Source organism: Melanaphis sacchari, unplaced genomic scaffold (genome assembly GCF_002803265.2).
Source record: "Melanaphis sacchari strain LSU unplaced genomic scaffold, SCAv2.0 Contig66_pilon_pilon, whole genome shotgun sequence".
NCBI classification, from domain to species: Eukaryota; Metazoa; Arthropoda; class Insecta; order Hemiptera; family Aphididae; genus Melanaphis; species Melanaphis sacchari.
Genome location: NW_020271477.1, coordinates 60,399 through 88,371, shown reverse-complemented (window position 1 = coordinate 88,371; position 27,973 = coordinate 60,399). Strand labels below are relative to the sequence as shown.

General features: G+C 25.0%; 2 protein-coding genes across 8 annotated transcripts in view; both read left to right on the top strand.

The window, feature by feature from the left end:
- LOC112600701 (putative uncharacterized protein DDB_G0282133) overlaps positions 1-11,752 on the top strand; it is an 83,416-nt gene extending 71,664 nt beyond the window's left edge. For 3 of the 6 annotated variants that reach the window (XM_025348003.1, XM_025348002.1, XM_025348001.1), the window contains exons 2-13: positions 3,658-3,751; positions 3,886-4,073; positions 4,713-4,791; positions 4,886-5,250; positions 5,850-6,211; positions 6,276-6,485; positions 6,567-6,648; positions 6,741-6,870; positions 8,137-8,283; positions 8,385-8,457; positions 8,557-8,798; positions 11,605-11,751. In XM_025348003.1, coding sequence (XP_025203788.1) covers positions 3,913-4,073; positions 4,713-4,791; positions 4,886-5,250; positions 5,850-6,211; positions 6,276-6,485; positions 6,567-6,648; positions 6,741-6,870; positions 8,137-8,283; positions 8,385-8,457; positions 8,557-8,798; positions 11,605-11,691 — 1,938 coding nt within the window. In that variant the 5' untranslated portion in view covers positions 3,658-3,751; positions 3,886-3,912 and the 3' untranslated portion in view covers positions 11,692-11,751. Of the gene's footprint in view, positions 1-2,728; positions 2,744-3,657; positions 3,752-3,885; positions 4,074-4,712; positions 4,792-4,885; positions 5,251-5,849; positions 6,212-6,275; positions 6,486-6,566; positions 6,649-6,740; positions 6,871-8,136; positions 8,284-8,384; positions 8,458-8,556; positions 8,799-11,604 lie in introns of those variants that run through there. The other 3 variants (XM_025348000.1, XM_025347999.1, XM_025348004.1) reach the window with 2 other exon arrangements.
- Positions 11,753-16,019: 4,267 nt separating this feature from the next.
- On the top strand, positions 16,020-27,757 carry LOC112600685. 2 transcript variants are annotated; one of them, XM_025347979.1, is made up of 16 exons: positions 16,020-16,459; positions 18,277-18,324; positions 20,248-20,338; positions 20,451-20,570; positions 20,651-20,755; positions 21,982-22,098; positions 22,160-22,416; positions 22,578-22,746; positions 24,673-24,817; positions 24,986-25,151; positions 25,238-25,614; positions 25,991-26,168; positions 26,228-26,502; positions 26,564-26,732; positions 26,806-27,144; positions 27,205-27,757. In XM_025347979.1, the coding sequence occupies exons 2-16, from the start codon at positions 18,286-18,288 to the stop codon at positions 27,616-27,618; spliced, it is 2,961 nt and encodes a 986-aa protein (XP_025203764.1). In that variant the 5' UTR covers positions 16,020-16,459; positions 18,277-18,285; the 3' UTR covers positions 27,619-27,757. The 2 variants fall into 2 exon arrangements, with proteins under 2 accessions (XP_025203764.1, XP_025203765.1); XM_025347980.1 differs by lacking the exons at positions 24,986-25,151; positions 25,238-25,614 and having other exon boundaries at positions 16,025-16,459; positions 27,205-27,754.
- Positions 27,758-27,973: the final 216 nt, after the last annotated feature.

Below are 27,973 nucleotides of genomic sequence, written 5' to 3'. Positions count from 1 at the left end.
TCGATTTTTGGGAAAGGCTTGATATTTTTATCAATACTGAATAAATTTCAACTTTTAACATGTATATTGCTACATTTTGCCTTCAAATACGTAAAAAGAGTAAATAAATAATAAATGATCGGTAAATATTTATTGGAATATAATAAATCATATTATTCGTAAATTTTATAGAAATAAACTAAATATTCTTGGGGGACGGTGGACTTACACTTACCCTAAGTACCCCTGTCCCCTTCCATTATTCATATTATACCAATGAGACCTACACGTTCTATATCATCTATATTGTACATATAAATATATTGCTAAGTGCCTAAATTAGTTAAACACATTAATTGTATTTCATAACGTGCACATTTACTCGTTGATTATTAAATACTAGTGGTTGTTATGCGCGTGCGTCGTACTGATGCGCTGTGCATATAAGCGAAATCGTCGTCTGGCTGTTTGTGGGGTTACGTCACTGCCACATTTTTGGCTTCCAGCCCCAAGATTCCGTTTATAAACTTGTATGTATGTTTATATATAAATTTATGTATCTACGGCAAGTTTTTCGGATTCCCCTCTCCCCTAGAAATTCTTGGCGCAATCGGGACCTTTTGGACGGAAATAGACGCATCTTTAATTATAGAGAGATAGATGGAAAGTCAACTTTGGTCTGGGTTGATATTGTGAGTACTCTACTCCACTATAAATGCAATCCCGTATGTGTCAAAAACGTACCTCCTCGTCTAATGATATCGAAACAATTATAAAACAATATAATATACTGCACATTACCTATAGATACATAGCCCAAGTCTATAAGTGGTAAGCACCGATGATATTTAAAAGTACTTTTTTCCCGTGAAATCGAACGGAAATTAATAAAAAAAAAAATGTTATCATCTCTCATTAAATATAATGTATTATATAAATATATATGTGTGTGTGTGTGTGTGTGTGTGTGTACAGTATGCAGTATTTTTTTAACGTATCAAACAAAATTGATACTATGATGACAATAAAATACGAACTTTTATTTTATCACTTTTTTCTTTTTAGATGGAATGGCCCTATTATTTTTAGACTTAAATTTTTTATATTACATAATATAAACCTTCCCAATAAAGTCATCAATAATAGGTGTGCGAAGCTTATATTATGTTTATTATACGCGTATGCGACTGGTGTAGTTTATGATTGCGATACACAAACAAAAAAACACGTGTGTATGATATACGTGTTCGACACGTCATGTCATGTATGCGAACTATGATCTCGATCCTAGCTGCACTATTGCAGACATTACACTGTTTATTGGTATCTCTATAATGTGTAAAAAAACAATAAACCCGAATTAATGCACGTCCGCGGTCCATGTGCGATATGATCATATGTTTACGCTGTTTGTTTTCTTATACTTTGCTATCAAGGTACAGTATAAATGATAATATATAATATCGATTGAACGCCGAGTACACGTTTGGTCGTCCTCCAACAGTCAGTGATAATTAACAAGTGGGAATACGTTGAACTCTAGTTTCGCAGCGACACAGGCGCTTCGCGGTCGCCCGTGAAGTCTCGCAAGATCAATACAACGCGGGGTCTGTGTTGGCGAATGAGAAAAGGCCGTCATCCTGGGCAAACAATATGTATATATAATGATATATCTTTGAGCAGTTTGGATGGCGTTTATCGATTTCCAAACGTCGTGTTATACTGCGCATCGATATATAAATAGCTTCGGCTTCTAGATAGTATATTTAAGAATAATATTTATTTACACCTCAATTTCGTGACCGATTGCTTAAACACATGAAAACACGGACTTGATGAAACAAAACATTACGTATTATGTACAGTGTGTTCTATGATTTGAATATTTACATAAACCAGACTTAATTCGTAAATTATTTCATTAACTTGGACAAAAAAACAGATAAGCGTTTTATCTAAACAAATTATATTTTCCATTTTTTAAACATAAAATTTTAAGACATTTTTGAAATAATAACGCTGTATTTTATCGTGTAGGTAAGAATTTCGATATGGCACCTTTTAAGTAAAATTGGTAGGTACTAGGTACCTTAATTATCGACTCGCTTATTTAACACATGTCGATGCACTAAAATTGCATACTCGATGCGCCTTGTTACCAATAGTTTAAAAACAACGTATTTATCCTATGTGCAATATTAAAGATTAGATTTCAAACTGACGGGTGTTTACACAGGGTTGTTTTGACAAAATATTGAATTTATTGTAAACGAAAATACAGTTGATAATAAATATATTATCATTATGCCTGTATGCCTTACAGCGAGTGACATGGATAATTTATTGGGAGTTTGACGTCACAGTTATTTATTATAATGAATTTCGTATGAAAAATAAAACGCGGGAGTCGTATTTTATATTATATTGATCGACTGAACGTATGGAGGAGGCCTTTTAGTTGGAGGTCAAGCTCCCGAGCGTTGTATTGCGAGTTCATTGGTCTCGAATTCTCGAGTGTATATGTGTGAGTGTGTTTTGTGCGAAGCTCTGAAATGTGTAAATAATCTTAAAATGTAAACGTCAAACGACCTTCGCGGGACGACCACAAGAATAATATAATATAATATAATGGTTTCTATTGTTTAACACGGTTTTACAGTTACACTCACACTTATGTTATGAGTACGCGCCTGATGAACCGTAATATTATTCATCGCATTATCATTTTACTTACGGAAACGAGTTATGATAATATTAACTTATAGTAGGTTTTTATACATAGTGAATTATCTCCGCGTGGTTGACGATTTTCACTTGACGCTCGCCCATTGATAATTTAATAATAATATATCGCTATCACCACCCACGCGTACATAATTTATGTATAATAGTATTTTTGCGAACTGCAGGATGCATGTGTTCCGATCTACTAAAGTTTTTTACTCGATTAACTTTTATAAACGTTTTTATTTTATCAAAAAAATAATATTAAAAAAAAAATTTTTGGCGTCTGTTGAGAAAACGTATTTTATAATACGTATAACGTAAATTATAATAACTACGTCACACGCGTGCATCAACATAATGTCGGCTAGTTTTAAAAATACACATATACACTGTCAATTAAAAAACTGCCCACTAGTCCCTTACAATGCTATATTTATTATAAATATATATTAAAAAATTATTTCATTAAGATATATAATTATTATCATACATTTAAAATTCCACTGATAATAATAATCATCTGAACTTGCTGATAACTAATTAGGATAATTTTTTAATGAAATAAACAAAATATATGAAGTTATACATACACAAATATTATTAAATGCATGAGTGATTAAACTATTTGTAGATATTTGATATTTCCTATATTATTATAATTAATTTAACGGTAATTTATAAATTGTACAAGTAGATAGATAAAGACCTAACGTCCACTTTTGAATGAATTACCCTATTGAGGGTGGTGGGTTACTTAATCTATAAAATCATGCACTGCTAGATGAATTTAAGTGGTTAAAAAATTGTTTGTTAAATGTTTGATATATTTAATTATGATGGATAACGAAATCGTATTATTTATAAACTTATAGTATTATTGTATACTGTGACATAATTTATTGCCATAAACTATTTTGTTTTAATTTTAAATAATATATTTTATTTTCTCAGCGATGACACAATAAGCCAAAACATAAATTTACCATGTGCAATATCCGAAGATACTACAGTGTCTGATAAATTCAACACATTTTCAAAATTGAAGGTATATCACTTACCTACTTCTAAGTAGTACTAAAAAATTATAATTAAACGATAAACGTCTATATATATAATTGATAATAAAAACTATGTCTTAATGTGAAATAATAATAAAAAACACTATTCGTTAATTTTTAGGAATCCCAATTTGGTACGAATAATGTAATGAATAAAGAAATGGTCAAGAACGACTTTGTGAATGCATCTACGTTGATTTATAAAGCAAAAAAGAAGGCCAGAGAAACTGATTTGTATTTAAAAAATATACATGAAAAAGTATTGCCAAGATGTCATTCTGCAGATATCACAAGTGACATAGTTAAAAGGTTATTTTTTTAATTGAATAAAATTATACAAGTATATTATACCTATGCTTATTAAACTAAATTAACATTAAGATACGAACTAAGATTTAGTGTACATAAAAATTAAAAAATGTATCGAATACACTTGTGTGAACGATTTACCAAACGCGGGCTAACGGAATTTGTACCGTTCTAAACGGTTCAAGCCGGTGCTGATATAATTAAATTAAATTTAGAATGAATCAAATTTCGTTTTTGTCGAACTTTAAATTTATTGATTTATTTATTTATTTTAATTTTAAATGTAAATATAATACCCTAATTTATACGACTAATATAGGAAATAAAAATAAAATAATATTCTAGAATTTGGCTTTTTATTTATTATAAAATATAATTTGTATGAAGGTATAATAGTATCGATATAAAACTTGATTATTTTTTATTATGCTTAAATTAAATAAGCGATTTATATAATACTTAATATTCATTTTTGTATAATTAATTTTCTTTTTAATAATTAAAGAAAAAACTTATGCATATAATTCTGTACAAAAATTATAATTATAGTTATAGATTTTTGTAAATATTAATTACAAATTGTAAATAGCAATTCATTATAAGTGAATTTATGAATAATGAAATATTTTTCATTTATAGAGATAATATATATGCAGATATTCCAGATATTCCATCAAAAATCACTCGGAAACTTCAACCTGGCTGTAAAGAAAAATTGGTATGATTAAAAATTTAATTGAACTATTTTTTTTTTTTTCATGTTTTAATTTAATTATTAATATGAATTAAATTTATTTTAAAATACATTTCAGGGTGAAAATATGTATACAAATAATGAAAATCCAAAAATAATTTCAAAACCTAGATCTTTAACTCGAGAAAAACATGTTCATTTTAACCACTCTTCGAAAAATTTAGGTAAAACGAACCATCCTCATCAAAATGTTCACAATTCTTCTAAATCAACTGAACAGTTATTAAAAAATGTCTCCCAAAATAACGTTAGTATAACGAATGTGCATTTCGAGGATAATAATTCCGACGGAAAAAATACTAATGATGATAAAGTAAACAAATTAATGGTGCAGCGAATTCCTTGTGTTAATTTAAAACCGGATCTAGTCACTCAAAAATTAGCAAACATTCAAATAAATCCAGATAATAAAAAGCTTTTACGGTAAAAAAATATTAATAATTATTCGCAACACATTGACGGTCAGTAAGAATTATTAAAATTATAAAAACCTTTTAAACGCGTTTTTTATATAGTTCTGCTAGGTATAGTGTTATTGTTATACTTATAGCAGTAAATTGTAGTTTTACTTGTATTCTATACGTATTTATTTTTTTTCCCGTGGTTTCGGGAAAAATGCCTTGTGCCTATTATAATTATTCAAAAATATAAATAATGACATATTTTTATTAAATTACGATTGGAAAATGTTTGTTTATAATGTAATTTTTTTTAACAACTTATATCGAGTACCTACTTTATTTTGAAAGTTCTCTGCAATATCACTTTGTGCAGATGCAGTATTGGGATTTTCAAGCTACTTCATATGATATCATTAAAAATTTAAAAATACAAATGCTAGAGCATTATAGTCCATTTCGATTGGTTTTTTAAGTACTGCTGAAACAATATTATTCAATATCCCAATGTATCACTTCCCAAAAATGCTGCTATGACAATAGTTATTATTGAATGTCCGTCGATGTGTTTATCTAAATTAAAACATTTTATTGAATAATCCTTTTTTCAAATATTTTATTTAGTAATTATAAACCTAATGTGGCCTATCAAGAGTTCGCTTTTGGATTAGAACCGGAAACTTGCAAATGCCATTCAGTGGTTCAGCCAAAAATATCTCATGACAAAACAGTTGCTCGTCATGAAATACTTAAAACTATTTGTGGAATGTTAGAGAATACGTCTAACTATCCTTTAAGCGATAAATTAATTACCCAATTACAGAAAATAATAATGATTATGGAAGAAACAAAGTCTTTGGAGCACAATGGTTTAACTGAAGTAGATGATCTTATTGAAGAACACAGTATGGTTGGTTTTAGCGATGAAGTAATAAAAAACAGAATAATGGATATAGCCAATAATATAGTAGAGAACAACAGTGATGGTAACTACCAAAGATATAAAATAAAAATAATTTTTTTGTTATATTAAATAAAAAAAATTTACAGAAATTGCATTTGACCAAATGTCCGTAGAAATTGAAAATAATTCTCATCAATTGTTAAAACGACTGGATAAAATTAAAAACACCATTGTGGCTTTGAATCCATTAGTGGAATTTCCAAATTTGTCTGCAGATAATAAACTTGATGACACTACAACATATAATGATGAAAATTTTAAAAATCATCATCCTAACAATAATTTATTCTCAAAAAGTAAAATGTTGATATATCAATATTACAAAATAATATAAATATAGGTTGTAAATACATTTTTTCAATTTTTTATTTTTACAGATTATCATAATATACCATCAACTGGACGTGTCAGTATAAAAGACTTTTTATGTCATGGTTATAATTTCTCAAGTTTGAAAATGTAAGAACCTCAGTAAATATGGAATAAAGTTTATGTAATTTTATATTACTTATGTATTTAGATTTTATATTATGTATGATATTTTATTTTAGGTTTAAAAATTCATCAATGATAAAGGAATATGATTCTCAAATTACATTATGCTCCAACGACAACATAAGTCAAAATATATTTAAGGCTCAAAATAATTTAAACAATCAAAACAATATATCTCAATTAAAAGTAAAAATATCTATTTTGTCTTTGTGTAATATTAAATTGTTTTAATAATTAAAACAAAATATTTAAATATAGTCTTATAGTCAAGATTAAAACTCAAAAGTCTCTATAGGATTTCTTAATTTAGTAAATAGTATAGCATTTTGTTGCCACTAAAATTTCTTTCAAATAAATAGAGCAAGTTAATTTTTTAAAATTAAAATAAAATGTGTATAAAACAATGCATTTTTATTACACTTCTATAAAAAAAAACCCTATAACCTTAAATGCTTGTGAATATTTTTTTAATAGGTAACTTATTTATTATAGTTAATATATTTTATAAATTTTGAAATAATTCTTAACATTTACATGGCAATATGGCATTAAGAATTATATTACTAGATTTCATACCAATAAATAGTAATTTCAACAGAAAAAAGCTATTTGAACTAAAAACTATAAAAAAAACCATTTATGATCTATAAATCAGCAGGAACTTTTAGTACCTAGCTTTAGCAACTATTTCAATTAAACATCAAATCACTGAAGATCTGGACTTAAATGATCTGATACAAATTTAGTATTTGATTCTTTAAAAATAAGATCTAAAATATTAAAAAATATTTCTATTAATTTAATTTTACATAATTTTATTTATAGTAAAATTGTCCTTATCTTAAAGTGATATTTTCTTTCTTTTTACAATTTCTATACAATGAAATTAATTTTTCAAGTTTATCAAAATTCATATTAGAACTTAATTCAACACTTGAAATCTCAAAAACGTAAGTTATAATTCTTAACAACATTTTCATAGTAATTATAAGTATTAAAATATTTTAAAGAAATAAAAACATTTTACCATGAATTTATATCTGCATAGAGATATATCAATTAGAGATCCAAGGCGAATTAGGAATAAAAGTTTACTTGAAATGTTGTTTTGGATCTAATACATTTGCAGGAACATCACAAGTTGCATATGCAAAATATGTTTTACATTGAGCTCAAACTCGTTCTAACTATATTGTTTGTACTTTGTACATCAACTGTTCTTTAAATTGGTCTTTTTTGCTACCCCCTACTAGTATCAAGCTCAGAAAAAAATACTTCAAACTCAACTCCATTATATAACAATAAAATTATATTAATATTAAAATATTCTTAATTATATAGCTTTAAAACCTATAAATTACTATAAAAATATTTATCGTAGTTATGTTTGTTTTCATTTTAAAGTAATTCTATTCCAATGTATCTTAAAATTGTTAACTATATTTTTTTTAGAAACATCAATTAGAATCTAAAAATAAAATTCAAAACCAGAGTATATTATTTGAAGATTCTGTATCATCTCAACCTCAATCAAGTCATTCAAGTATAATATTAAAACATCAACAGAAGCTATCAGAAGATGAAAATCAAAATAATAACGTAAACAATTGTATTTAATATTTTCTTGATTAATTATTTTACCAAAGAAATAATGAGTGATGAGTCTAACACTTGTATTAAAATATAAACATTTTAAATAGGAAAATGATGATTATACAACTACGACTGATGCATATAATTTGGAAGCTAAAAATAGTTTGAAGATAAATTCAGGTATGAATACAGCTTATAAAATCAATAATGACACAATATTAACAAGTTTTTATAAATTTTTTTTAAAAACTAAAAACTATTTTAAAATTATTTATTTAGAAAGCAATCAATCAACTAAATTTGAGAAGGATAAAAACACATTAGAAATAATTAAAAATGATGAACATTTGCCAATCAATGATACTAGTAAGGATTATAGTAATCTAAAATCAAATATACAAGATTGGCAATTAAATTCTTTATCATTTGCATCATCGATATCTAATAATTATCAACAAACCGATAAAGTACACATAGATAAAAAAATACAAAGTTCTGCTGATTCAACTACTTCTTCAATGGTAATAATAAATTATAATTGCATTTAAAATTATTTAATTTTGTTATAAGACTAGAAATAATGAAAAATAATTATAAATTACTAATAAGTGCTAGTTTGGTAATTTTTACTACTTAACTATTAAATGAAAGTTTTAATTGTGTTTTTCTTAAGTCTTAAAATTAGAAAAAATGGTAATTAATTGAGAAATGTAGGTTGTATTTATACCTAGTCTGTTTGTGTTTAATATTTTTATAGTTATTAATTTAATATTTATTTATAATATTTCACAGTGTTTTATTTTTATAATTTAATGTAACTAATGGTTATGCTATAAGACTTATAAGAGTAATATGTAATAACTAAGGTTCTGACTTAAATGTTCAAAAAAATCTCAAAAACACCTAAATAAAATACTATTTATGTACTAAAAAAATGTTTGTTCAATAAAATACTTAAATAATAATAAAAAATTGTAAAATATTATGTCATTTAAATTATTAAATTTATCTAAACGAAAGCATATTATATACTTTATAGCATAAAACCCAATCATAACTCAATATTTATTATAGTTAATTTAAGCCATATAACTTGTCCAATTTTTGTGATTACTCGAATTATTTTATAAGTAACAAATTATTTATCATTTAATAATAAAAAGGTTCAATAATAATTGTAAAATTCTTTGCAATTAACTGTTCACAACAACTGTTGTTTTCATCATTAAACCTGTAGTACACAATTAGGAAAAATAATTTGATATAAATTTAATATTTATAAACTTGTAAATAAATGGAAAATGCCTTATAAAAAAACGCCCTAATATCAAAAAAATTAATAAAATGTTTAATAAAAGTTGTGCTTTTTAATTCTTTGATACACATTCAAACTTTGTTTCTGGATATCATTTTAGAATTTCCAGAAAAAAATAAAATGAAAAATATATGCATATATTCAGTATATAAGCTTATTTAAAACAAATTCGAAAAAAACTTAATGGTTTTTATGCAGGACCTGATTTAGGTATATTAATACCCAGGTAGGCCTATTCTTAAACCCTTAGTTATGGACATTATTTTTCAATTCCATCTAATAAATTGTTTTATTAAATTATAATAATTAATAAAAAATAAATAAAATTATATTTAGAAAATATATATTAATATTCTTTGAGATTTTTGATGCACATTTTTCAACCACTTAAAAAAAAAATCTAATGATCTAACGATTTAAAACACACTTAAATACTTTAATGAGCTAGATATGATAATTTACTTTGAGTCATTAAAATTTTTTATCTATTTTTAATAATATAATTTTTGAAAATGATTGTTATACAAATTCCTATTAAGTATAAGTTCTTATTTGTATTTTCATTTTTATGCTTTCATTAGATATTTATTAATTTATGAAAATATCAATGATTTAAAATTTTTATTGAAGTTGTGATTTAAATTTATTTTGCAAATTTCAATTTTAATTAAAATTATGTTTTATTTTTAGATAATTAGATGTAAAATAATGAAATTGCTATATGGAGATCCTCATTTTATATTGTCCTGAGACTTAGAGCCCCTTAAAATCTAACCTTGTTTACATATCTCCAAAAACAAATGTTATAAATTCTATCAAATACTAAATACAAACAATATTATCATAAATTTTAATTTTTTTGAATATTTTTTATTGTTAATCTTTTATTGTGGTTGGTATAATATTATAACTTTAAAAACTCAAGTATATCTTTTAAGAAAAAAATTGATTGGCTTAAAAATTCATTAAATAGATATTAGTACCTAATCTATAGAATTGTAAAAATAAATATGTAATAATACTTCAAGTGTTGCCTACTATCTTTAAGTCCCTCTCCCTTTGAGCAGGATTAAGCAAGAGGATAAAGAAAAGAGTACTGTGATCTTTAAAATATTCTGAACATTCCATTTGTATTTTAATAATTCTTATTACTTACTATCTTTAATTTTATTATGTAGTTACAACTGATTTCGGACACTAGATTCGTATGTTAATTATTAATTAGTAATATCAATGTTAATCTCATCATTCTCATTTTAAAATTTCAATAAGTACCCAAAATTATTAATGTAATTTACATATAAATTGTACATTTTTGCAACCCAACTTTTTAATCCATTCATACTTAAGTACTCACTTTTCCAGAATTTAAATTTTGTATGAAATGATGTAAATAAAATGTTGAATTTTAAATTAAAAAAATGAATATTTCTAAAATAAAACTATATTAATAAAATGGTAACATAATTTATACTTTATTCAAGACTTATAGTATTATACTTATTATAAAAATAGTTTTTTAATGTCTACACAAATGCACATAAAATAAAAAAATTGTATATAATAAAATAAATATCTATTATTATATTAAATAAAATGAAAAGCATATTTTAATCAAAATGTGAAATAGTGAAATGATAATATCAATTAAACTAAGTATTTTGTATAATAATATTTTTATCAAGTTCAAAAAATTTATTAATATAATTTTATAAAATTAAAATAATAATAAAGATGTTTTGAAAATAAATAATTATTTTTTACAAAGTAAGTAATTTAATCTGAATTTAAGTATATACCAACATTACTTAAAAAAATTTTTTTAAAAAGGTACTTTTTATAAATGTGATTAAAATCAAGAGTTTCTTTTTGAATAGTTGCATCCCTTCAATGTATCCTTTATCCCTATATTAAGACTATCTAATTGGACATTGTAATTATTATGTTGATGTAAACCATATTTTGTGAATTATTAAATATTAATATTTTATTATTATTTTTTGTTCACATAGATTTCATTGAAACAGTCTACTCAAGAAATTGAAAGTGAAGCAGAAAGTTTAACTAGTCTTGGAGAAGTTATCTATTTTTCTAAATGATCCTCAATGTATTCATCTATTGAAGAATTTTAACATAAATAAATATTTTAATTTGATTCAAAAGTTTAAAAAAAAAAATTAAATTAAAAAAAATATGATTTACTTATAAATATAAAATATACCAATTATTACTATTATTTGTACACATGAAAATTGTAAAAAAAAGAAAAATAATTCCTTTGTTTATACATACTTAATATAGTAATATTATTTCACAAAAATATTTAACAATGACAATTTTATAATTTTTGTTAAAAATTTAATTTTTAAATCAAGGTTTATAATAAATGTTTAACTATAAAATATACACTAATTAATAATATACAATATTTATAAATAATAATCAATGTATTATCCCAGATGATATGAAACACGAAAGTACTAATTAATATCATAATGTAATTTTTGGTGATTATTTTAACATTTTTTTTCTTATTAAACAAGAAAACATTTGAGAAAAAAGGAATATGTTTACTGAGTTGTTGAGTTGTACTTTGATTTTTTACTAGACTGAATGTTGAATTTCAATAGAAGTTGATTAAATGGATTAATTATGGGGCCACTAAATTATATTTAAAAGACAATTACAATCACTAAATTCAAAATATTTATACTTATAAATTACAATTGTATAAAATAACTAAGGAAAATCAATGTTAATCACTTATAAGTTATAATTTGTATTGTTTCATAATGCAAGACCTCTAAATTATAGTGGTTTTAAATAATAAGCCGAGAAATGTTTTCGATTTTAAAGGTTCAAGCGAGCGCACCAAGCTAGTAACCACATCAATTGGATATGAAAATACCATTAATTTCAACGGGAGCATATGAGTTGTGTTTCCTAAAAAAGGTATGCACGAATTTCGTTCCAAAAAATCCAAGACACGATTCGTGTATTTTAATACGCGTTAGGTGTTAGAGTTCTTAAAAAACTAACAAAAATAAATAAATAACAATTATATATATAATCACAAATCAATCAAAAAATTATTATCAAATTAAATAAAAAACTATATAAACGTTAAATCACTTAGATATAATCAAAATCAATATAGTCCATACCTAATATAATACATATATTAATAATAATAATAATAATAATGTTTTAATCAAAATTTCAATCAAAAATTATGTTTATACTCATTATATAAGCTTTTTACAAAATCTTACTTAGTTATTTTACTTTTATTTAACTTTTTTACTTGATTTTCAACAAATAAAATGTTATTTCGACGTTAATCCTATATTGAAGTACAGAAATTAACGAGCTTCTAACTAACATTATACTGTCGGTTTTAATAATCTTTAAAACATCAAAAAATGTATAAATATTTGCATGGGAACTATTAAAAAAAACTATTACAGTTTTTGTAACCTTTTTCATGAGACGCAACTCAGGTCCCCCGATTTCGATTAGTTAAATTAAACAGAAATTAGAAAAGTTTCAATAATATGGTGAAATAGAGCGTTGTACGAATGCTGGAATACGTAAAACATCGAGTATTGCTAATTTCATAATTCAATTACTTAAAAACTATTGATTTCCGATAACTTACTTTTGCTCATTTTTAAACATTGATTTATCGGGACCAGTCCAATGTGTGATCTACTGATAAACGGCTGGTCCAATGTGTGATCTACCAATAAATGGTTGGTCCAATGTGTGATTAACTATTAACTATATATTATGTCCATACTGCAAAAGTATTTTTTAAATCTGATAAAAAATCATCAAATATTTGAGTTTGTACTAGGTGGCATGACCGCCACCATTCTTCTTTAAGTTGGCGGTCTAATAGTGGAGATGCACCATTAACTTTAATATTATACTTAGACTTGACTAACTTCCACAACGACTCTATTGTTTGAGTATGAGCTCAATTTCAATTCATCAATAATTATATTTTTAAATAAATAACCCATTGTTGTAATAGAATTCATTTTAAAATTTAAATCGTTACAAAACTAGTTATAAAAAAAAATTGAAAAAATTGACCAACAAACGAAATGACACGAATGAACGCTAAATGGTAACGGAATGTTTAAATGATGTATTTTAGAAATACAATACAGTCGTAAAATCCATATCATATCGATAATTATATAGGTATAGCACTATAATGTAAAATATAAATATGTTTTCAGTAGATCACACGTTCTACCTATAACGCTTTATCGTAGATAGCAGTTTATCGGTAGATCACACATTGGACCGGTCCCGATTTATCTAGGTTTCAAAAAAAAAAAAAAAATAAAAAATTCATAAAAGCGCGGTAAAATAGAGCGTTATGCACACGCGCAAACTATCAAAAATTGTAATTTTCGCAAGGTTGTAACTTAAAAACTAATGATTTACTTTACAGTTTACACCAATTTATTTTTGCAATATCGTTCTTAACTTACTGAAATACAAAGATTTCCAAAAAAAAATTTCGCGAGGACGCTAAATTAGATTTATTTTCAAATTAGTAATTTTCAATGATAATGACCACTATGTCAGGCGCCAGTGCTCAGTAGTCAGTATTAACACATGAAGCATAAATTAACTTTAAATTATAAAACTAAAAGTACCTACTAAAACGTTTAAAACTATAAGTTGTAAATTTGCCATTTCTAAATAAAAGTAAATCTTAAATTTTCATAAAGCTAATGATGAAGTAATTGAAATTTATTCAAATTAATGTTTATTATGAAAAGAATACATTTATTTTAATTATTTATTGATCATAATTCACTTTAGCTGCAACAACTATTGTTCATTAGCTAAACACGATAGTTTTTTTAATCTTTAAATTTATTTAAAAGCAGAAGACCAGTATTTATTGTTCTTATTGTTCTTTTTACATTACCTACTTCCAGGGCCTGATTTACCAATTCACGGGCCCAGTACAATTTATTTTTTTGGGCCCCAGAATTGTCCATCTCTGTTGTTAAATATAATAATTCGTGTTAATTTATAAAAGTAATAGTACATAATATAAGAGTATGACTTAACATTATTATTAAAAGTTTATTACCTAGCGATTGTGCGTTAGTAGATGAATTTGTTCTAAATGTAAATTTATCTAAACTACCCCGTAGTTTTTTTGTTTCTTCATCTTGTTTATCCTTTAATTTTCTCTTCATTGAACCACTCTTATATTTTTTTGACATTTTAAATTATTAAGAATATTAAACAAATGACAAAAATATACACTAAATACTACAGGCGTATATCACGAAACTCAGTCTGAGATGCACCACGCAACAACCCAAGACAATAACATCAATAGTAATATTACGACGAATGACGATAATAATTTATAATAATAATAGTATTACAATAATAACTGTGTAGGATTTTATATCATATTTTTATTTTTCATAATTGTTATTATAGCTCTTATCAAATATGCTCATTGTGCATCATTGTATATATTTTATATAATATTATGTAAAATAAAAAAAATAAATAATTTTTCATAATAAACTATTTTTATTTTTATAATTGTTCGGTTGTTGTATACAGTATACAGAACGACCCGCCGACGGTTATCGGTTATTTTTGTTTTTCAATTATTATATTACCAACGAGTAACAACAAGTCTACAGTCGCAATCTCATTATACTTTATAACCCACTAAAATATTCGAGCAAAATCAAAATCTATTTTGTTTTCCCAAAGTGTGATAAAAATGTGAAGAATTAAATTTGTATATGCCTGAAATCGGTGGGCCCCCATTTTGAGTGGGCCCAGTGCAAATGTCCCATTTGTCCTTGCGTAAATTTGGCCCTGCCTACTTCATAGTTCGTACATTTAAATTTAATCGTAATTCGTAAGTATTGAAAAGACACTGCAGTAACCAATATATATTTTGAATTGCAAAAATAAACCTGAATTATTTATACAGTTGTCTTGAATAAACAGTAATTAATGGAAAATGTATAAACGTTTGAAAATCGTATGAAGTATAGGTAGGTACCTACTACCTACTGCCGCACGACCGTTCTGGTGGCGATGACAAATATTTTCAGTTAATTTTAAACAACCCTAGTCAACGGCGGGAACGCCGGGAACATATTTGAGGTTAAAAACGAGTTGTGTGCGTTTACTTGATGATTTAGATTTGGAAAATTGAATTGTTATAAAAGTGAATATCACTATGACAAAGTACCATATTTCATTCATGAATTCTGTGTTTGGCGGTAACGATTATTGAATTTAGTTGAATAATTATCCGATAAAAATTACATAACCTCAAATAGCGTGGAAAAAAAACGGTTGGACCACCTCTTCTCGTTACCAAACCAGGATTCGGCTGCTGCTAAAAGCGTCATCCCCGCGATCTTCATACGACGCCCTGCCATCACGTAGCACAACCGTCAACCATACTATACTACCACTTGTCTTTTCTCTTCCCCGCTCGTACATCACCGGTTCCCGCGATTTATTTGTTGATTGTTGACATCCACTGATCCACTGATCGACAAACGAACGCGTTAACGACGTATATTTACCGAATGTAGTGCTCTCGTGTTTTCCTCTCTCATATTGTTATCGGTTTCTCGAACGGCACCCGCGATACGAATTCTGCTCGCATGTTATCGTAATTAGGTCTCCGTTCGTCGTCCCACCGAAATCCGTATCCATGTAATCTGACTGGCAGCGCGTTTCCCGGGTAACTGGCGTTCGTAGTCTCTTGAACGACGATTTTCGGACGACTCTGTCCTGCTTACCACACGTGATCCGTGTGTTTCCTGCCTTCACATCCTGTATTGCAAACAAGTACGTATCCGCATGATAGCTGCAGACTTGCGGTTATAAGTAGTTTTTTATTATTATTATAGTAATGTATACGGGCATACTATGTTCTATAACTAAAAAATTATGTTCATAATATACCCACGATATGTTTCGTGTGACACGAATATTGTTATTGAAGAGTGAAGACTTATCTTTTGTGTGCAGAATGCCCGCCGGAACGTCATGTTACTTATCCACTGGTGAATGAAGTCTAGCATATGTACTTTTTGTAGAAAAAATGATTGTATCCATGACAACTCTTCGGGGGCATTTGGAGTGGAACTTCCATTAACCATTTAATTTAAAAGTTTTTGAGTCGCTGTGTTTGAGTTAATTATAGGGTCTGATAGAACAATTAATACAATTGATCGATGTGTGTTCACAGTTTTGCCTTGTAAAGTGATGATATCGTATAAGAGTATACCTAACGATTTTAAGTTATTCATATCTTTACATAATAAACAGCTTTATTTGGTATGTTCAACTGTTACACAGTTTCAGTAATTTTTCAATACCTATATTATTAATTTACTAGGCAATATTCTATCTCGTGAAACAGGCTTGAATAAATTATTAATCAAGGTAGTTTATCAATTTTCAAACACTGCTTATTAAATATCAAAACATTTTATGATTAAGAATTTAATAATTCATTTATAATAATAAATATTAGTTCTGTATTAATACATAATTTGCAAAGTGGTATTGATTAGTATTCTTTACGTTTTACAATCATATTATCAACGTGAATAATAATGTAATAATTTATAAGAAAGAAATATTTGATATGAAAATAATACCAGTATCTAATTTATCACTATTAGCATAATAAATTGCATTTAGTGTGAGTTGTCGTTTTTAAATATTCAATCAGATGAATTACTTAACCTGGCATTAGTAACTATATTAATATTAAAACAACCTAATTCAGTTAATATGTTCTATTAAACAATAATTTTAGAAAAAATTTGCATATAACTTCATTATTTTGTTTATTTCCACTTTAAATATATTTTAAAAAACTATTTTTTTTCTTTAATGATATGTAAAAAGTAGTAATGAAGTCAGTTTTTCCAATACAGTACAAATTTTTAATAATTCTACTTTTTATTATGGCAAGTATATATTTATATGATGTTATTTGTGGCGTGCACAATATATTAATTTTTTTGTCACCAATTTTCTACCACATTTTGTTAATGACAATTATTTTTATAAATAAATAGTTTTTAAATACTTTCATGTATTGAAAGGGTTGTACTAAAATATTCACGAATTAAAATTAAAATTTTGTTTTAAAATCATGAAAGGCTCCAGAGAGCTATATGAGAAATACTAGAACTAATAATAATATTTTAGAATACAGCTATTTGTATTAGTGTTCATATTAAACTTAATTTTTCAAACTGTTTGAAATGTTATTTTTAAATATTCAATATAATGTTGAGTATTAATTTTTCTAAAAATTTGAACCATTCAAATGTCTTGTACTTTTAAGAACCCATCCTTACTATTATATAACAAATAATTTATAAATCATACCTTTTTAATTTAATTTTAAAGAGTTTTTTTTTTCCATATTTAACATATTTGTTTGAATATTTTATGTTTTTTATGCGTATTTTATCAATTTAGATTTCTGAAGTTGGTTGTTGCGTGTTGAATAATTTATTTTAAGCTCATATATCTTAATTTTATTACTCGTTTTAGTTTTCCAAGAAAATCACATTTAAATTTATATTTATTTTGTATAGCTTAGTATAAAATATTAATAATATTGTAATTTTGTATAATTCTAGGTACCAACAATGGATAATTTGGAGAGAAAGAAATCTGCTGGTTTAAAAGTAAATAACGGATATTTTGTATATCACTAATGAATATTATAATTACTTATACTATGTAGCATTGATTTTTTTAACAATACCTAATTTGACAGTATGATTTAAACATATATTAAGTTGATATAAAACTACTTTACCAAGTGATCCTTTTTTCAATTTTTTTCTGCTAACAAATGTACTTCAGTATAACTGAAAACGATGGTGAATTCTGAGTTTTGCAGTAATGAAGTTTAATGTTAAAGCTATTTGACACTTGGTAAAGTAGTTTTGTTTCAATAACTTCAATTATTTTTAATTGTGAAGATTAAAATTAATGTTCTATTTTATTATTTATATGTAGATAAATAAAACATGTTACGTTAAGTATATTATAGTAATTAATAAGAATCTAGAAGTTTTGGCACTAAAAATCAACAAAATATCTATGTATTTTTTGCGTTTAAAAAAATACAGAAATATGACCTTAATTTTTAAAATTTATAAATATACCTACAAAAAAATTTAATACTACATTTTTATTTTTATTTTATTTAGTGGTAATCAAAAATATTATTTTATATATATTTAAAAATAAAACTTTCAAAATAATAAGTTTAAATTATTAATAAAAATATAAATATAAAAGTATTAAAATAATATATTTTTTTTAATATTAAAATTTTCATCAAAGATTTACGGTTCCATCAGTTACAACTAAATACATTTTATATTTTATTTACCAATAGGCTTTTTAGAAGTAATTAATTTTTTCAATAATATTGAAAAACATGCATATAAATAAAAATTAAACCTTGAAATATGCTATTATATGAAAATACAATTTTGTTTTTGGATTTCTATGATTTAACTCAAATTTGTAGTTAATCTAGAAATTATTTGATACATTTAATATAAAAATTTAAATACATAGTCTTATAACAAGACTATGTGACTATTTATTACATAATTTTTATTGATACTAATAATTATTAAGTTTAAGTAAATAACTTAAATGGACTATGACAGTGGCAAACATATTTAGAAGAAAGGTTTATTTAATAGACTCTTATTGTGCTAATACAGTTGGATCATCAATAACATTTTTTTGTTAAAAAATAGTTGATAAAACAAAATAGTTTAAAAGCCCTAATAAAATTCCTTAAGTTTTAGTTTATACCGTTTAATTTTTACTCTCTTAAGCTTCATTTTTTATTACCTTTTTAACTTTATTTAACGTTTTAGTAAATCTTTAAAATTTTGTATAGCATTTTGTTTTTATTTGTGAATATAATAAAACACTTGTTATATGCCTACTATATAGTTAAACATTTTATATCTTTTAAATTTCAATATTCCTTTAAATATATTGCTTAAGAATATATAGAAAATGAGTTCTATGTTGGTATCACTGATTACCTATCATTTATTGAGTACTGACAACTGTACATCGAAAGATTTTTCTTATCCATTTTAGTTATTCAACAATTTTTAAGTTATTACATTTTCTTTTTTTATTATTATGGTTTTTAAAAATGAATAACTTAATGGTAAGTTAAATATATACTTTATTTTTCTGTAAAAAAAACTTTTTGTTAAAGAAAAAATTATGAATTGAAATACAAAAATGCAATGTAACAAATTTAGTATGTATTATTTTAGTGCAGATTGATTCTTATTAAATAACTATGTTGGAAAATAATTGGTCTTAATTTAACATTCACTTACCCTACTAAATAATGTCAACCTAATGAATCTTTTTCACTTTTAAACCAAACCTAATATAACTTGATTCATTTGTATATAAAAACAATTTTATTAAATTTGTAAAATTTAGTCTACATTAGCTTATAAAATAAATATAAAAAAATAATTTTTTTATTGTATTAATTGAATATTATAACAATATTTGTGATTAATTAAAAAAAAATTTTATTTGTTTATTTTTAGGAAACCAACAATCTTTTAAACCTAGAAGCGCATTTTGTTGGATTTGATATTAATGATGAAGTATTGATAATTATTGAAAATAAGAAAAAATGTAAGTTTTTGATTTATTACATATTATTTATAACTAAATTAGTTATATATTCAACTTCAAATTCAATGTTATCACAAATTTTATAAAAAAAATATTTTTTGATTACATTTAGCTTTAAAAATGGAACTTAGTAAAGAAACAGGTGAACCTATGGAAGTAGATGAGCCAACTGATGGTCCACCTATTGTTAATAATAATCATGTTAATAAAAAGAAACAATCTAAATCAAGTAGTAAGTTGGAAAGATTTTATTCTTATATCTTATAACATTTATAAATATGTAATATATATTATTTTTTAATCAATTTATAGTATCACCAGAACCTAACGATAAGACCGTTCGAAGTAATAAAAGACAAAAGAAAGACAACACACGCAGCAATGCCTTAGAATCTTCAGAATCGCTTATTCCTCTAGGTGAGTGACAAAAATATTTATTAAATGTATCAGGATATAGATAAAATCACCCAATTCATTTAAATAATTCACATTCAATGTATCTACTGTGATATTTCCTTTTAACATCTTAATATTCTCTTTTTTTTTTTTAAATACACTCATCATTCATCACCTAAACTTAACTTTTTGAAGTGTATTAAGACATAAAGATTAAGATATGTTAGAATTCTTAATCTACTTTTATTTGATTGAATAAATACTGCTGTAGTTAATCAATTCTTAAATATAAATTATAAATAAGTAATTTATGACTAAGTTTCACACTATTAAGATGCGGATAAGCCTTAAAGTATTATGAAAACCTCGGTCTTACATTTTATCTTTTATTTTAATCTTATCTTTGAATTGACATTTGGTATTCAGAAATGCCAATTCAAATTTGTATAGGAATACCAACACAATATAATGTATTGTTTGTGAAGATAAATTAGTGTGAATAAGGTTCAAAGTATTAATAGATAATAATCTTAAAATGAATTAGCATACTTAAAAATTTAAGTCGTTAAGATAAATGTTTTTGAAATAAAATTATTTACATAGTTATATAATTTAATTTGTCCAAATTTAACTTACAAGAATATTTTATAAAAAAATAATTGTATTTATGTGTTTTTAATAATTTTTTAATTTAACTACAAACTATTTATGATGAACATTGTATTAAATTTTCATACCTTAGTTATAAAAAATTATGATTTTATTTTATTTTTTTCATTATAAAATACTTTTAGTTGGTAAATTTTTGTAATTTTTACAAATTTAGTAATCATATTTTAACTAAAAATACCTACATAAAAAAAATGTTTTAATATATTTTTATAATTTATATAATTATGTGTGTATATATTATATATATATATATATATATATATATAAATAAGTTAGGTTAGATCTTATATTAAACCTCTGTGAATTTAAATCCGGCGAATAATCTGCATTTATAGTAAAATAATTCAAATATTGTCATGCCTATAAATAGCTCGAAAAGTGTTAGAATGTTTGTAAAATTATATCATGCAAAAGAAATAATAATTTAAACATTTGGTAAAAATGTTAAGTACTTTATCCAAAGATTATTTTATACTATAAACAAATATTATCTATTATATTTCATGTTCGATTTTTGTTTCATAATATGTATAAGCTTTTTAAATATGAATAAAAATTGATTTTTAATGTTTTAGAATTTTCTACTCCAACATTCAACTTAACCTCTTCTAACACTAGAACGCGCCGTAGTACAGGCAGAAAAATGAATGTTGATATCAGTGATGCTATTTTTAAACTTCCATTTGAGCACGGTGTGTAAATTAATTATAAATAATATAGTTTTGTGTTTTATTTTTGATTAATATTTTTTAGGATGGAAACGAGAATTAGTATACAGAACATCAGGTGAATCTACTATTATTAATCGGTCAAATAGAAATGGTGATGTATACTACTATTCACCAAATAACCGAAAACTTCGATCTTTGCGAGAAATTCAGGAACAATTAGACATCTCATCTGATAAAACTTCTCTTACTATAGACAGTTTTACTTTTTTAAAACAACCAATTGGCATGAATGATCGATCAAAAGAAATTATCAGAGATGCAAATTCTAAATTATCTAAGGTAATAAAAAACTTAAAACTGACTTGACTATATGCAAGTAATCTCATTTATGATATTAAGTCATAATTTTATGACTCATTCTTATGCATGTACTTTTCATATTTTTATTCACATAACTCTTTGAAAACCAAGCATTTACAATTATTATCATATATTTTTAGGAGGACTCTTTTGTTGGTGTTGCTGTTCGACCTAAAAAATCTAAAACACCTGTACAGCAGCGGCCACCATATGATTATGAATTGTCAGATGATGAAAACAACAAGTCAGCAAATAAAATGAAAATTGTTTTTAAAAATGCAAAGACCTCAAGATCAAGATCTAAAAAAGGTAAAAATAAATATATTTTATTATTATCTTACTGAACCTGAACAGTAATTCCTGTGACTAATGAAATAGATGAATCCCTTAAATTTATTTAAATGTAAACTATTATAGGTATTTAATACAGTAATAGTGACATGGTTTTCTTGTACTGCAACTAGTAAAATGTTGTATGATATATTAATACGTTTAAAATTGTGGTTATGCTTAAAATTTTTGTGTAAAATATATACGAGTATACTGTCATCTCACTATATAAAACAGAATAGGTAAAGAATATCTAGTTTAATGAAAAACTTTAAATAAACTTTTTATTTTTATTTTCTTTAATATCAAAATTATTTTAACATGTATTAATATAAAAACTTAATAAAACTCATTTATGAACATTCTGTTGTGTCCGAATATACATTTTTTTGTTAAAAAAAAGTTAAATTTAATAATCATATTAAGGTTAACTGTTAATGTAAAATAAAAAATAAAAATCTTAAAATATAATATTTTTATCTCCTCATAAAGGACAACGTAAAATATTTTCCTTTTTGTTTTTAGTGGACAAATTTTATCTGTTTTTTTTTTTTTTTACTTCATGTCATTAATTGAAAAATTGGCTTCTGTCAAATTTTTTTTTTCAAATCTAGATTATTAGGTTTTTGTTTATTTTCTTATCTTTCTATTTCTGCCTTGACCAAAATAAATGCTTATTTTTTTAAATATGTATCTCTATTACGTTATTATTTTTGTATACATATTATAATACAAAAAAGTTAATGCCGGCTATATGTAGCATTTTATCAAAAACTGTTAAAGGTCATCTCTGGGAACCACAGCATCAATAATAAACTGAACACTTAAATCTAAAAAATCTCAAGAGTTGAAGTAAGAATTTTCGGGCCTTTTTTTTTATAAATATCTGAAAAGTCAATATCACCAACATGTAATATTTTAGAAGAATCCATTGTTTAAAATATATTTAAAAATATAAAGTATTAGTGTACTTAAAAAAAATATGTAATAAGTGACATGCGGTATAAAATACCACATCAACATTAAATTGTATTTAAGTAAACACATCTGATTTTAACACATATTATAAGTTACTATTGATTTATCAAGAACTAACTAAAAGGTATATACTTCAATCTATGTTTTGCTTCAACTTATAAAATTGAAATTAATGAAAGAATAATCAGAGTGGTAGGAGATATTGCATGTCACTAGATAAAAGTTTATTAAGTTATCATATCTAAGTATAAAAATGGTCTAAAAATGAGTATAATTATTTACCACTTAATATTTTAATTTGATTCTCTGGTGACAATTGGACGAAAAAATACTGATTTTCCACATCTTGCTATTATAGGAGTATGAGTCTCTAAAGTCAAATCCAAATTAAACAATGAGCAATTAATAATTGTATTAGTGTTGTCTGTCTATAGTATATATTTTAATTTTATTATTTAATAGACTTAGTTATACATACACAGACATTGCTTTTTAAAATAATGTAAATTATTCTTAAAGAATTTATTTTAAATTTAAACAGATTCTTAAAAATTAGCGTTGATTCACACAATTGTTAATAAATTAGTATGGATTTTTCTCAAGTAATATTGCATCTCATTGCAAAATTCCAAAATATACATGTAAAGCAATTTATCTGTTAAATATTTAAATAAAATACTATTTAAATACAGTATAGTCAGTATGCTCTCGATTCTCTTCAAAAAAACAACTTGGATCTGATTTTTTTGCATATAAATAATTTATAATATTTCATCATAATATGTACATGTGTATCTTTTATTTTTAGTTTTAAAATTTAAAATATTTTTGTAATAATATATGAATGTTTATATAAAAATAATACATGCTTTAATTTAATTTTCTTTTAATACTATTTAAAATTTCATGATCTATATTTTTACATAGGAAATTCAGAATTAATGAATACATCGTCATCTACACCTGAATATGTATCTGAAGACTGGCAAGCCATTCAATCTAGTGTGTCACCAAACCTTGCTTCTCCTAAACTTGATAATGTTGATGTAGATAGCAAAATCATTAAAAGACGGTAACATATTGCCTTTATTTTTAATTTTTTTGCTTAATTAGTTTTTTGCTTATTAGTTTATTATTTGGCTTCATAAATTTAATGCAAAATTAAGGGGTTGTAATCCTTATGCTTCCTTCTATTTAATCCTTCCTCAATCAAACCATATACGTGAATGGATAAAATTAGGTTGTCAACATCAGATGGAGAAGTCATCATGCAGACTCCTTGTGGTATACGGTGTCCCAATAGTGATGAACCTGCTACGTTAATGTGTGCTCAATGCCTGGTCTACTATCATCCAGCATGTGTCAATTTAAATGCTAATTTAAAAATTGTTGGTTATGTATGTATAGTAAGTAATAGTTTTTAGTTTTCTTTATATTTTTTTAAGCAATAAAACTATTATTTTTCATTTTTTCATTAATATTTCTTACTTAGAACTGTCGGTCTACTATGAGACAAAGAAATAGACGTGTACAGTCATCTCATACTGTAATTGTTGGTGCTACTGAACCAGAACAACTACGTGTTGAACCTATTCGTATACGACAAGTTCATCAAGCATCAGATACGCCTAATTTCTTTATTGATAGAACACCAATTTCTCCTAAAATTGAAGAACCACATTATGAAACAGATGAATATAGTGATGAAAGTGATTCTGATTTATTAAATACTGTTATATGTCAAGGAAATGCTTACAAAACTTCAATGGTTGATGGTAGTTTTCATGAACAGTATGTTTATGAAATGAAACAAACACGAGGACCTAGTTTGATGACTTGTGTTATTCAAGAACCCAAAAATTTGGATGAGTAAGTTTATATTTAATTTTCTCTATCTTTTGGGGGAATGTAATAATGGACCAGGCACACAGTAGCGTTGGTCATTGGTCTTGCTTGTATGAATGTGTATAAGTTAAATGTTAGTTTTTTTACTGCTTTAATCGTTTGATTATGTTTGTTTTCAGATTTGAGCGGAAAGTCAACTTCCTATATTCCTTTCAACCCCTATTTGTCATTTACTTATTGTTTCATACATGTTCTAAGGCCTAATTTTGTTTGCATGTTAAAGCTAGTGGTCTTTATATGTGCCTGGTCGAGAACATAAATGTTTAAAAATGCTTTTATACAATTTAACTATAAAAAAATATTTATAAATCAATGTTTTTTTTTTAATCAAATTTTACAGGAATTTTGAAATGAATGGTTCAGTTAGAGCAATTTCAACTCCTTTTGCATCCATGCAATCATTCAATTACATGGTCAAAGCTTTGAGACACGTTTTTAAACATCTAAAAACAAATGAGCTTTTATCAGCTTCTAGAGTATGTACCGCCTGGCATATAATCGCAATGAATAAGTTCTTAGTAAGTATACCCATTGCATTTTTAAAGATATTTTTGCTAATTTATTCAATTGTTTTTAGTGGCAAAATGTTCGTTTAAAAAATTCTATGGTCTATGACTGGGAAAGGTTTGTAGACTCTATTGATCAACAAAGAACTGATACATTAGATACTAGACGAATGTTAATACCTGTAAAAATTGAAGAATTTGAAAATTTTTGGTTGAATTTTGCCAAAGCCATGAAAAGAGCACAGAAGTTAAAATTTATTGAATTGTATAGATGTCCTACTCATGTAGTTGAAGATATTATTTACTCGTTACCTCAACTTGAAATACTTAATGCTACTTCAATTAAGTAATAAAGAAAATAATTTTGTTTTTTTTTTCAAGAGTTTTAATATTGATTTTATTTTTAGAAATCCTAATGTTACAAAAGAAGCGAAAAATACTAACGACTTTATGGTCCTTAACTTAAATTATTTAGGCCAAATGACAAAGCTCACTGAATTGAGACTAAAAGGTTTAACTGGAATCAAATTAACGTCATTGCCATCATTTGGAAATTTAGTAAATTTGAATAAATTTGTAAGTTAAGCAAATAACTAAATATTTTTGAAAAATTATTATAATAGTTTTTTTTTTTATTATTATTATTTAGTCATTAACCTCTATTAAGTCATTTCCAAACGACATCTGTCAGAGTTTGGATACTATTACTGATAACATAGAGTTTTTGGAAATTGGTGATTGTGATTGCCTACCAAGTGATTTTGCATTGTCACTAAAAAGATTTGTCAATTTGAAATCATTGAGATTAGAAAATTGCTGTGGTAAATGGGAAAGTTTTGCACAAGATGTTTTTACTGTTATCAGGGGTCTTGAAAAGCTCACTATTCTGGAATTGATAAACATAGAATTCAGTAATTGTGTTGAAGATGAATTAGAAAAATGTCTTGGTATTAAAGCTCTATTGATTATTCCTGCTTATGTGAGCCAAGTATGTATTATATAATTTTATAACATCTATTTATTTATATTAATATATTTTTTCTTTTAGTCTGCTACTACCAACTGCCACTTGATTGACTGCCTCAAGAAACTTTCCAAGACATTAACACACTTGGTTTGGGGATTGACTCATGAATTACTTCGTGTTACAGACTTATTTATAACTCAATATCAACAAAACCAGCATAGTATTGGTTATAATTTAGAATTATCTCACACCAAAGAAACAACTAACAATATACCTATACTAAGGACTAGAAAACCCAGACAGCGACCCGGAGATGAGCCTGCTCCCGAAAAAGATAAAGACAAAGACAAATCAGACAACGTTGATATACTCTCAGTTCCTGCTCTAGAGAAATTGCTAGATACAATGATGCCTGATGCTAAAACTAAAGTAATTAAGGTTCCCTTTTCTGGAACAGTTAGAGTGTATTTGAGTGAACAGTTTAATGATCTTTGAATTAAATGTGTAGTATTCATTTGTTTCATTACACAAAAACCTTTTCATATTATGATTCTATTTTTATGAACATGAAAAACAATTTTTTATCATTCAAGGTTGAAGATATTAATAACAGTTTAAATTATTAGTTATAATGTATATGTATTATGTTTTTCTGTATGTATAATAAAGCTGATTATTAAGCATAAATGTTATCATACATTTAATAGATTTATAATTGTAATAATTTTATTTCATTTTTAATTTTTTTTTTTTCTTGTAAATATTATAAAATTTTAATTTGAAAATGTAAATCTTGCTATTGATTGTATAGTAAATTTATTTTGATTCAATTCTAAATCAGTTAGATTCG

What these genes read in the sequence shown, in the direction of transcription:
- LOC112600685 (XM_025347979.1), top strand. Translation starts at nt 18,286, where the DNA reads ATGGATAATTTGGAGAGAAAGAAATCTGCTGGTTTAAAA. An exon ending in GAACCCAAAAATTTGGATGA is followed by an intron (nt 25,615 to 25,990) that starts GTAAGTTTATAT and finishes CAAATTTTACAG; the next exon opens with GAATTTTGAAATGAATGGTT. An exon ending in TTCCTGCTTATGTGAGCCAA is followed by an intron (nt 27,145 to 27,204) that starts GTATGTATTATA and finishes TTTTTCTTTTAG; the next exon opens with TCTGCTACTACCAACTGCCA.